Here is a 12,765-nt window from a genome sequence, read left to right on the forward strand (position 1 = left end):
TCTAAGTGTCACTATGAAATGAATTTTTCAAAAATCTTATTCAGTAGATTATACACCATTATTGTCATCATTATTCTGGATGCCTGTCACCTTTTTATTATTGCATATGGTACGTTGGCATGAACTTGGCTGGGTGGAGGGATACATAAAAATTCACTACTGCTGAAAAGCAATAGGTGTGCCCATATCAAGGAGAAGAATCCCTTGCTAGAGAGACTATGAGCCCCACATAAATGGGGGACTTCTGATAATTTCCAAAACCAAGGTCAAGGCAGCATATACTTGTGACCAGTGACAGCTATCCACACCACCACTGTCAGGGCATCCACTAAAGTGTATTCATACATAAGGAATTATTCAGATATAAAGGGACTTCAGCAAAGTACTGCATGGAGAACAAAGGGGTGATTTGGGGATCCCTCTTCTTTAGGACGGTGTAGTCGTTTGATTAAAATTTTGCTTATAGACTTACTACCACAGGGCATATTTTCTAAAATAGTGTACTTTCCCTTTCCATAAAAAATGTTACTGATTCTACAAGGCCTAACTCAAGCTCCACCATGCATCCTCTCTGACTTCTCCAGCCCAAGATGACTTCTCATTTTCATGTACCGCACATACTCACAGTGGATGTCTATTGGCTTGTAATATTCTCCCATTATTTCATGTTTTCCCCCATTGAGATTATGAGCCTCTCAAGAATATGGATCTTCCATGTCTTTTGTGTCCTCAACATAGACATGGGAAGACCCCAAATCCTAAGGCATGCATTAGGAACCCCCCCCCATTCAGTGGGGTCAGTTTTTTGAGACCCCGAGGATATGTAAACCTAAATTAGGCTTTCTTCTTTGAAATCATCCAAAAAACTAAATGGCTACATGATCCAAGTGGGAACTATGGCAGAATGCCTAATATTGCTAATATCACCCCAGAAATTCTTTTAGAGCCCCAGGAATATTTGGAGTTTGTTCTAAGGCAGCCTTCAGAATTAGAGTGTCATCTGTGATTAAGTTCTAAAGCCTGAATCTTATTTTGAATAAAAAGGTGTCATTCTCTCTGAATCACAATTGCTGACACTTGAATAGAGAACCTAGACAATGCTTTAAAGTAAGATGCTGCTATTGTAAGAGAAGAAAGAAAAAAATTATTTCTATGCCTGTGACAGCATCCTCAAGGCAAAGGAAGCCCTCCTCACTTAATTCTGACACCAGGATGTTTTGAAAAAAAGCTCTCTGAAGTGACTCTCCAGATGTTTTAAAGGGCATTTAAAGCATTGTGCAGGCCTGACAGCATGAGGTTTCCCACTCACATCTGTAATTCCTCCAAAGTAAAGAAGCCACTCTTTTAATCAAAACACGGCAGCACATTCTATTGTGTGTGACTGTTAGGAACAGAGCCAAAGAGCAGCAGCTGAAAAGGAAATGGTGAGCCATATTCTTTGGAAAGTTGGGAGAAACAGAACCCAGACAATTAAATAGAAAATTAAAGACACGAAAAATGTCCAAATACAAAAATGTCAACGGTGCCAGCACAGACCAATGGCAGGCCCCTGGAGAATGAGTACATTTGGGGTGGTTCAGGCCACTGAACTGCCCTGCTCCACCCAGTGAAGCCACCAACCTCAGAAGAGGAAAATGCCAGTTTAATTAAACTGGCCACTGCATTTCATGACATCCCATCCAGAGGATGGAAATGGACATGTTTCCCCCTGTTCTGATCAGAGAGCTGGAAGCCACTGTTAAATATAGTAATAATAATAATCACAGGAGCAGTATCTTAAGAATTTACTTTGCACCAGAACCTATTTCTAAGTGCTTTAATGTATGTTTACTGTACTAATCCTTACAACAGCCTTTTGAGATTAAGATTATTATTATCATCCCTATTTTCAGATTAGGAAATCGAGACACAGAGTTTAAGTAACTTGCCCAAAGTAACTCAGTAGCAGAGCTGGGATTCAAGCCCAAGCAACTGGGCTCAGGGCTTGCGGACTTAACTGCAAGGCTGCACTTAGAGCAATGGCAGTAAAAGTTCCACCAAGAATAGCAAGCCTAGAATGCCAATAAGTATCAAAAGTAAGATCCAGGTATCACATAGCAGTGATGGGGATGGACATCCAGGCAAATGATGGCATCTTTGCTTTGCTTTTAAAAGCAGGGTAGGGGCTACTTTGTCTACATACGTAGCTCTACCACTAAGAAGGCAGAGAAAGCAGTCAGTAAGACTCTGGTTTTAATTCTTTCCATCAGATCATCTGACTTGTACTATGGAAATGGTGAGAGCTGCATCATCTTATGCTATACCCTAGAGCAAAGGGTCCCAAGAGGCATGCCCAGAGCTCACTGAGAGAGCTTGTTATCAAGGTGCATGTTCCTGGATACCACAGTCAGATTCTGATCCCACAGGTCCACAGTGCACCTGGTCAGTAGATGTGAGCCTGAACTTTTGGCAAGCAGCTCCAGATGATTCCGATTCGGTTCAATGGAGGAGAATGATTTAACAAACACTGGCCTAGACTTAGAAATCCAATTTCAAAGAAATTCAGAGAAAAGATAGGCATGATTTCTCCGGGTCAAAGAGATTACCATAAAGGAATCCAATCCTCTAAATGACAAGAGACTGCCAAAGGATCATATTTCTAAGTGTAAAATAAAAGAGAGTATCAGGGGCATTGTGCTAAGGAGGCAAGAAGGTTGGGTGTAATTCTACAAGACAACAGGGATAAACCAAGGACCTAGCCCCGTGGATTCTACAATATAAATGGGGGAGGAAAACTATCTAAAAATGGCATCCAATAATCCATTACAGAACATAGTTAAGAGCTCATGAATGAAGAATTCCAGAAGAAGGCACATGAGAGCAGGGGAAGCCAGACAAAGCTCTTCCTCCCATAGAAGGGCAAGGTGACTGCTCCACGCAGTCTGCTGATGGGGCTCCTGCTAAATAACAAGCATTATATGAGATGGGGGGGTGTCCAAATGAATTATATACATGCTCCTGCTCTCTTTGAATTCAACTATTTTGTAATCTCTAAATTTTCTGAATTTCAGTATTCAGAAATCATGCTTCAACATTGAATCCCACCTATATTTATTTATACACTGGTCTGTCTTAGGTGTGCTGTGGGTGGTGGAAAGAGACCCCCACCATACACAAACATACACTACACAATACACATTACACACGTACACATTACACACAGACACATACAGTGAAATGAAACCCTATGCTTGTTTTATTTAACAAAGGCTAGAGAAATCTTACAGATAGCAGCCACCTGGAGGAGCAGGTAGAGACTGTGTCTAAACTTTCTCAAGTCACACTCCCAGCCTGTCCCTGACATGGCCATGCAGCTGCCAGCATCCCCATAACGGGAAGCTAGCATCTTGGCAGATGCAGAAACTTAATTTTATCTCATACCACAGCCCTTTCTCACTTAAGTCTTACATCATTGTTCATGAAGAACTTAATACAAATATTTCTATTTGAGACTGTGGCTTTCAAACTTACTTGCCTATGATTCATACCAAGAAATTCACCTTATACATATCCATTTGTCCATTTAATTCATTTAACATATATTTACTGCAATCCTCCCAGGGTCCAGGCATTGCTCTACATGCATGGGATTCTGCAATGAATCCCACGTGAAATCCTTACTCTCATGGAGCTTCCATTTTGCTGGGGGAGGTAGACCAAAACAAGTAAAAATAATCATGGGTCAGATGTTGATAAAGCAAATCAGAGAAGGGAGACAGAGAATGACAGAATGTTGGGGAGCAAAGGGGGGGTATTTTTTTTTTTTTGTCTTTTTGCTATTTCTTTGGGCCGCTCCCACGGTATATGGAGGTTCCCAGGCTAGGGGTCGAATCGGAGCTGTAGCCACTGGCCTACGCCAGAGCAACAGCAACGGGGGATCCGAGCCGCGTCTGCAACCTACACCACAGCTCACGGCAACGCCAGATCGTTAACCCACTGAGCAAGGGCAGGGACCGAACCCGCAACCTCATGGTTCCTAGTCGGATTTGTTAACCACTGCGCCACGACGGGAACTCCTGGGGGGGGGTATTTTTAACAGGGCAGCCAGGAAAGGCCACACCAAGAACATGATATCAAATATAGCTCCAGAGGAGGAGGAAGAGAGGCCATGTGGGTATCTCAGGGAAGAAAAGCAAAAACAACCAGCAAAACAGATGTGCTAGAAGTAGCCCCAGTGAGAGTGTGTTTTGGCCTCATGTCTGCCTATTACAGACTTTAGATAAGTCTCTTTCTTCACATTTCTTTTTCTATTTCCTCCTTTGTAAAGTGAAAGGTGTCACTTCCTCCACTCCAAGTTCTTCTCCGGATCTAACAGTTCCCAGCATCTGTGCTCTAAGTAGAGTCTCTTATGGCTTATTCTGGGCAGACATATACATGTGCAGACGCATGCATAAATATGTATTTATGTATATTATATGTACATATTTATGTCTATGTATGCTTACATGTATATAACATACAAAAATCGTGGAACAAAACTTCCTAAACAATACTACCCTGATTACATCAACATACTCTGATAGTGTCATTTTGTTCTATTCTGTCCTATTTCATTTTTTAAAATGCTGATTGCACCCAACTCAATTGACTTTACTATCCACTAATGGGTCTTAAAGAACTATTTAAAGACATTGAAATCTTCTAGGTTGCAGGGTAAAATATGGCATCAGCAAAAACTACCCATCCAAGAAAAAAGAAATGCTAACTCCGTATTTCCTCTGCCCTCAGCTATCAACAACGCAGAAAGCCCCTCTCTCCACAGAGGCCTATAGAACCAGAGAGAAGACTTGAGTGTTAGACACCTCTAGCCTCAAATTCCAGTTGAGCCACTGTTCTCTTTGCCCTTAAGCAAGCTACGCAACAACACAAAGGCTTGGGTTTCTTAGAAATATAATGGAAACGATGAAGAGGATTAAATCATTAAAAATACATAGGATGTCTGATCAGTACCTAGTATTTAATAAACACTTAAATTAGTGGTGGTGCTGGTGGTTGGAGGAGGCAAATTAGAGCAGGAAACAATCTTATCTCACCGGGCCTTGAGAATCTAAAATGTTAGAGAAACAGCTAGATATTGTAAATGCCAGTAATTATCTCTGTAATAAATGTCACAGAAGGCAGAATGTGATTCCAAACTGTGTTTCTTTTGTTCCTAAAACCTCTCTCCTCCCTCTTCAGCAAACTATATGGAAATGGATTTGAAGAAATACAAAGTCATGCCTTCAATGGGACAACGCTGATTTCCCTGTAAGTATGTGCTCATTTCCCCAGCTCATGAATAAAAATGAAATATTATTCCAGCTACCAGATCACATTCAATCTTCAGCAACTAACTCAGGACAAAAATAAACTTTCAAGTGGCTGGTCCTCAGTGTTTCATGCATGTTACTAGGCAACTGGCTGGCTGGAAACCCCAGGGCACCCTGGTATCAAAGACAGATGCAGCCTGATACATTGAAGTTGACAGTTTGCTGAAATATTCAACGCCCTATTTAGACTCCTCCATCCTACAGCCTCCCTCTCTAGTCCTGTGGCTGTGGTGGATGGTCTATTCCAGGCAGCGCAATTTCAGCGAAGAAATTCTCCCTCCTGGCCCCACTGCAGAGAAATCGGATAACGCCATTTACCAGCCTAATCCACCACAACTGGCCCACATAGAAGCCCATCTCGCTACTGCTTGGGGGTGAGTAGGAGCTCAATTCCCACAACATGAGGGAGCTCTGCATTTCCACCACACCCTAACCCAGCCCCCAATATTAATAGCCTTCAGCTCTAAGGAAGCATCCCTACTGTTCCCTTGCAGTGTTCTCAATCTCTCTCTCTTCCTCTGGCTCCTTTTCTAAAAGAGTGGCTTATTCACAACGCCCCCAGGGCTGGGACTGCTTGAACCACATAACAGCTATGGGGGAAAGGTGACAATCACCCTAGGGCTGTGTATAATAAAAACAAAGAGCATGTGAAACGCCCAACTAAGAGCAAAGTTAGGGAAAACAAACAAATGAAAAGGCTGTTATAATAAATAAGTCATACGTATAAACCATGGTTTATACACATAAGAATAACATGGAGATTGTAAAAACAAAGAGGCCACCCTCAGACATTTTAATTCAGTGGATCTAGGGTATAGCCCATGAATTGGAAATTTTAACAAGCTCCCAGGAGATGCTGATGCTGCCAGTCTGAAGTTGAAAGGAAAAATCTATACAATATTATTTTAACTATAAATATTAACCAAAGGAGTTCCCAGCTGGCCTAGCAGTTAAGGACTCAGCATTGTCAGTGCTGTGACTCAGGTGACTGTTGTGGCTCAGGTTTAATTTCTGACTTGGGAACTTCGCATGCCACTGGCCAAAAAAAAAAAAAAGAAACTTTAACCAAAAACCCTAATATATTGATACCATCTCATATAGCTTGGTGGCTAAGAGAATAGATCTAATAGTCACTAACTGGGACTCAAACTCCAATCCCACTATTTATCACCTTGACCTTGAATCTATCTAAGCCACAGTGTTTTCATACATAAAATGGAGCTGCTCATAGGCTTGTTCTGAGGATGAAAAGATCTGTTTTGTATTCGCAGTACTTAGCACATTGCCTGGCATAGAACAGGTACTCATTTATTATTACCTTACATTGTTAATCGATTATAAGTGAATAGTAATTAAATAAGATGATAGTTTTATGCTTTTAGCACAGATCTGGCATGTACTAAGTGCTCAAGAAATGGTAGGATTTTTTTAAAAAGTTGTCCCTCCTCTCATGGAGTGGATTTTCCCTCATTTTTCTCATTGACTGGAATTAAATGTAGGGTCACACCAGCCAACTGAATTTGTTCCTGCCAAATTAAAATCAGAGGCTTATCCTCTCCTGGCACAGTACTCCTTCTGCTATTCACTCAACAAGTGTTTGCCAAGCATCAGCTGTGTTTGAAGGAACCCGCTACATTTTGAGAGGAAATGAAGACAAATAGGCCCTGGTGTTTGCCATGGAGGAGCTTACAGTCTAGGAAGAAACATCCCCAAATGGTACATAAATGGCACACTAAGTAGTTACTAAAACAAAAGGCAAAGCATGATGCCTGGCCTGAGAGAGGTAAAGTCCTCTGGGATTTCAAAGGCAGAAGAGAAGGAAATGAGAGAAAGCCTCGTGAAAGAGGTAGACCTTGAGGTGGGCCTAACTTGGACAGGCAAACATGGAAGGAGTGTGCAGAGGACAAGAACAGCCCAGAGGAGGAAGGACACATGGGATATGTTCATAGACCAGCAAATAGGACCTTTTAGAAAGTCCTAGATGTAGGTTAGGGACAAAGCAAGAAGGGCCTTAGATGCTAGAGAAAAGAATTCGGACTCTCAGCTCTAGAGCTGAGAGTTCTGGGACAGGAGGGATGGCAGGGGGTGGTGGTGAAAGACAGTTGGCTCATGGGTGAGCAGGGAGGATGGAGGGTTGGAAGGGGCTAGAGCCACAGAAGTCAGAACTACCTGTGGAGAAGATATAGCTGAAGTCCTTTGTGGCTGAGGTCACCTGGACAAGGAGGACTGAATATAAAATTGGGGGAAAACAAGAGATGAGGAAAAGAAGCCAGAGCAAAAGCAGAGGTGAGAGGAGTAGAGTACACCTTTGAGCGGTCAGAGGAACAGGACGTAAAGAGTAAGGTCCTTGGTCAGCCATGTCTCAGCTGCGTTAGAGATACCAAAATGGATGTGAATTTAGACAAGTCCCATGAGTCAAGATTCTGTATTCCCCATATCTCATTAATATAAGAAAGAGGAAGCCAAGAAGACAAATCAATTTGTCAAAAGCATAAGTCCATTTCATTCATTTAGTCATTTAACAAGCATTTATTTTTTTTTCTTGGTTATATCTTAATATCAAACAGTGATGATTTTTAGTACACGTATCTTCCCTGAAATATTTGGCATCCTGTAATTTTTATTTGTTAAACCTGGCAACCCTACTCTCTCTCTTTTTTTTTAGGGCCGCACCTGTGGCATATGGAAGTTTCCGGGCTAGGTGTCAAATCAGAGAGGGTGAGGAGGAGCAGCCTCTGGTTACCTCAGATGCTTCCAGGAATCTGAGAGTCTGTCCCTGCCATTCCTGGAGGACCCCAATTAGGGAAGCTTTGGCTGGAGTTTTGGGAATTCTCACACCATCCTTCGAAAGGCCATCCTGCCTGGGCTTCTCACACCTAAAAAGGCCATGCCACCTGGGAGAGTTCCCAAAAGTGACCTCCAGGAAAATGTGGTAGATGAATTTATTTTTGACCAAGTTACATAATATAGTTATCATTATACAGCAAGATATGACTTTTAATAAAACATGTGAAATGCTGCAGTACTGGGAGTTGGTACTGTCATGAAATTTGAACAATTGACCACAAGGATTATTTGCTCAGAGAGCCTGATTTCAATGATTTATGACAATAACTGAACATAATTAAAACAATCCAAATCAGGAAGAAGAGCCATGAAGGTTTGGGAGAGAAATTTTCTTTTGATTTAGATTTTAAATAGCAATTGACTCTGACAACTCATCTCTTTGAATGTGGAAATACACCCAAGGGATGGAACGATGTGAGGGATGCGTGCTTTGTGACCAAAGGGCTGAGACTCCCATGGAAAACACTTAGTAGAAGCACATGGAAAAGAGCCACCAAGGGAGAGAGATGAAGGGGCTTTTGCAGTTTTTAAATAGCAGGTGTGATATGGAGACTTGCAGAAAGACAATGAAGAAGATGGAAAGATACGAGATGAGCCAGGTAATTTCCTAGGATCCCGCAAGGGAGAGGGGAGTGGGTGTTGATGTATCCGTTTTGCCGCTGTAACTGTAGTGCTGCTCAAACCATCATGCCAACAATGGATGTACGCTGTGCCCACTGTCCAGGGTTTTCCAGAATGCTCTTTGAGACACTCCCTTTCTCTTGCAGGAAGAAAGTGATCAAAAGTAAGCTAACAAGTCTGAGCCCAGGGACTCTTCTCCCCGCTCCCCTGTCTTCCCAGAGAAGTGCCTGTGCTAGGAAATACCAGCGCCAGGGCCCAGATAGAAAGCTGCTTAGAAGGGTCAGGCTGAGCTATCTTGAGCTAAAGGGAACTGAAGTCCTCAGGCAGTTTCTGCCATAGCAGCTTTTGGCTTCCTCAGCCTTAAGAGCAGTGGCCTTCACCTTTCTGTTTCTACAACACACACATCTAGTGATGACCAGGCAAATGGCACAGACCCATGGGGCACCCGGGGTTGAAGGCAATTTTATTTCTCAATTTTTTTTAAGGGCCGTACCCCTAGCATATGGAAGTTCCCAGGCTAGGGGTGGAAACAGAGCTGCAGCGGCCAGCCTACACCACAGCCACACCAAATTAAGCCACATCTACAACCTAAGCTGCAGCTTGTGGCATCGTTGGATCCTTAACCTACTGAGCGAGGCAAGGGGTAGATCAAACCCACATCCTCATGGATATTAGTCAGGTTCTTAACCTGCTGAGCCACAGTGGTAACTCCTGGGGGCAATTTTTCATACAGGCTCTCCCTCCTCTCCTTTCTCACCCACTGCGAAATGCACAGCTCAAAGAAAAAAAGACTCCAATTAACACCATAAAAGGGGTAGCCTTAAAGGGACCCCACTTTTTAATTAAAGAATTTGCAAACTTGAGTATACTACTATTAGCAAACAGTGAGACCTCCAAGGTCATCATGGCTGAGGGCCTGATGCTGAGGGGGCTGCACTTCACACTTCAGCCTTGAACACTGGAGCAGCACTTTCTTCCCTGCCCAGCTGCCCAGTATTAGATGTGTGGGACAGAAAGGACAAAGAGCTCCACTGAGTGAGGGGACAATGCAGAGGAAAGGTGAAGCCAAGCACACCAGCAACTTCACAGTTTCAACAAGGACAAGGTTTTTTTTGTTTGTTTGTTTGTTTTTTGTCTTTTTGCCATTTCTTGGGCTGCTCCTGCAGCATATGGAGGTTCCCAGGCTAGGAGTCTAATCGTAGCTGTAGCCGCTGGCCTATGCCAGAGCCACAGAAATGCAGGATCCGAGCCGCGTCTGCAACCTACACCACAGCTCACGGCAACGTCGGATCGTTAATCCACTGAGCAAGGCCAGGGATCAAACCCGTAACCTCACGGTTCTTAGTCGGATTTGTTAACCACTGCGCCATGACGGGAACTCTGGACAAGGATTATTTTCTGCATTTTATCTACAGCCACCTTTGTCCCCTCAACCCCTGAGCACCATGTACACAGGCTGCTCCAAACGTGTATGTGCACAGCTCTGACCATTTACACATGACCTGCAAACTCCACTAAGGACAATGTCCATCCCCACAGGGAGCTGAAGGAGAATGCACACCTGAAGAAGATGCACAATGACGCCTTCCGAGGGGCCAGAGGGCCCAGCATCTTGTGAGTACACTGCTGCTGCCTCCCCTCTCCACCCAGCACATCCAGCAGGCCTGCTTAGGGTATCTGGCCACTTGGTCCCCAGCCCAGTTTGTGGGGAATCAGTTTCTACCTGTGGAAGGGCTACCCTAACCAAGCACCACCAACTGGGAGCTTAAAACAAAAGAAACTTACCGTCTCACAGTTCTAGAGGCTCAAAGTCTGAAATAAGGGTATCAGCAAGGCTGGTTCCTTCTGAGGGCTCAGAAGGAAGGATCTGTTGAGGCCTCTCTCCTTGCTCCTGGTACTTCCTTCTGGTTGTGACAGCATGTCCAGTCTTCACAGGGCATTCTAGGCGGGTGTATTTGTATGTGTGTGTGTGTATCTGTCCCCAGATTTCCCTCTTTTTATAAGAATACCAGTCATATTAGATTAGGGTCCATCCTAACAATCTCATTTTAAGTTGCTTACTTCTATAAAGACCCTATTTCCAAAGAAGGTCACATTCTGCGGTACTGAGGGTTGGGACTTCAACATATGAATTTGGAGGAGACACAGTTCAACCACCATCAAATAGGGAAGACTTCCTTATGTGCTGGTAGAGGAGGGTGGGTGTCCCCCTGGGAATTAATTAAGGCTGAGGGTACAAAGAGTCCGGCCAAGTCCCCTCAGTTAATAGGAGTTGAGTGTAAGGACACACAGGAGAACTAAGAGGAACAGGAAATTGAAACCAGTAGTCTCCAGGTAGTGCCATGGGAAGCCGGAAACCTCCTACAGGAAACAACTGCAGCTGCAGGCAGGCCTTGGGAAGAAATGCAACAGGGCTGCAGACACTCTGCAGCTCTAGGTGCGAGTAAGCTCATCACCTCCACAGAGGTGCTGATCCATTATGCCCTACCCTGGTACACTAGTCCTAATGCAGTCAACAAGCATGGATTGCACATGTCCTGTTTCCCAGGCCCCAGGCTGGAGAGACTTTGGCAAGCTCTGGCCCTGCCTATAAAGAGACTACCATCACATAGGGGAAACAGCAATAAACAGGCAAAGGGATAAACAGGCATGTAATTTTATTTATTTATTTTTTTTTATGAACCTGACTAGGAACCACGAGGATGTGGGTTCAATCCCTGACCTCGCTCAGTGGGGTCAAGGATCCAGCACAGCCACGAGCTGTGGTGTAGGTTGCAGATAAGGCTCTAATCCTGCGTGGCTGTGGCTGTGGTTGGGGGCTGTAGCTCAGAGGCATGTACTTTTAAAATGAGAAAAGTACTAGAAAGATAGTGAGCAGTGTAACTCGGTTCACTTGTTGGTTTAGTCATTCATTCGCTGACTAATCCAATAACTCTAAGTCTATACTATGTGCCAGGCACTGGATTAGGCATCGGGAAAATAGCAGAAAAATAAGAAAAAACAAATGTCTCCACCTTCATAGAGTAGGGAAGATAGACAAGGATCAAATGGGTAAAGAAAATATACCAGACTGGAGTTCCCATTGTGGCACAGCAGAAATGAACCCGACTAGTGTCTATGAGGAGGCAGGTTTGATCCCTGGCTTCGCTCAGCAGGTCAGGGATCTGGCATTGTCGTGAGCTGTGGTGTAGGTCACAGACATGGCTCAAATCCCCAGTTGCTGTGGCTGTGGTGTAGGCTGGCAGCTGTAGTTCTGATTCAACCCCTAGCCTGGAAACTTCCATATGCTGCAGGCAGAGCCCTAAAAATCAAAAAAAGAAAATATGCCAGATGGTATTGGTTGTGGACCAGAAAAATTTAGATGACTGGGCAAAAGGAGTTGTAGGGAGGGGGAGCGCCCTGAAAAAGTGTTATTTATGCAAATACCTGAAAGAAGTGAGCAAGTTATATGGGTATCAGCAGGAAGAGGACCCCAGGTGGAGGAACTGAGCAGGAACCATCTTTGCATGTTGGAAGAATGGAAGGGAGGCTAGTGTAGGAGGGTCAGCAAAGAGGAGGGGCCTGGAACAGAAGGACTGAGAGATGGCGAGAGCCAGGTCAGGAGAGCCTATGGCGATTGTAAGGGCTTTGCTTGCCCTCTGAGTGAGATGAGGAGGCTTTAGAATTTTGATCAGGAAAAGGAATGAATTCAGTTATTCTAGCTCCTGCCAGTATTCATGATTCTACATCTCATATCCCACCATTCTAAGCCCCAAACTCTGTCTACTTCTTAGCTCCGCCACTGTCACCTTCTGACTATCTACTTAACTCCTCTATTCTCCGACTCTTGACTCTACCTCCTACCTATGCCACTATCAACCCCTGTCACTTTCCATTCTGACCCTGTCAATTTCCTGCCACCATCAACCCCCAACTCTGTCTACGTCCTGCCTCCCACCACTAAAACGCC

General features: G+C 44.0%; 2 protein-coding genes across 6 annotated transcripts in view; one reads left to right on the forward strand and one right to left on the reverse strand.

The window, feature by feature from the left end:
• The window catches only part of LHCGR (luteinizing hormone/choriogonadotropin receptor), a 59,407-nt gene that overhangs the window by 32,414 nt on the left and 14,228 nt on the right, over positions 1-12,765 (forward strand). For all 4 annotated transcript variants that reach the window (NM_214449.1, XM_021085887.1, XM_021085888.1 and 1 more), the window contains 2 exons: positions 5,218-5,286; positions 10,356-10,430. In NM_214449.1, coding sequence (NP_999614.1) covers positions 5,218-5,286; positions 10,356-10,430 — 144 coding nt within the window. The remainder of the gene's footprint in view (positions 1-5,217; positions 5,287-10,355; positions 10,431-12,765) is intronic.
• GTF2A1L (general transcription factor IIA subunit 1 like) overlaps positions 1-12,765 on the reverse strand; it is a 91,373-nt gene that overhangs the window by 5,139 nt on the left and 73,469 nt on the right. The window lies entirely within an intron of this gene.

This window comes from Sus scrofa, chromosome 3 (genome assembly GCF_000003025.6).
Source record: "Sus scrofa isolate TJ Tabasco breed Duroc chromosome 3, Sscrofa11.1, whole genome shotgun sequence".
NCBI lineage: Eukaryota > Metazoa > Chordata > Mammalia > Artiodactyla > Suidae > Sus > Sus scrofa.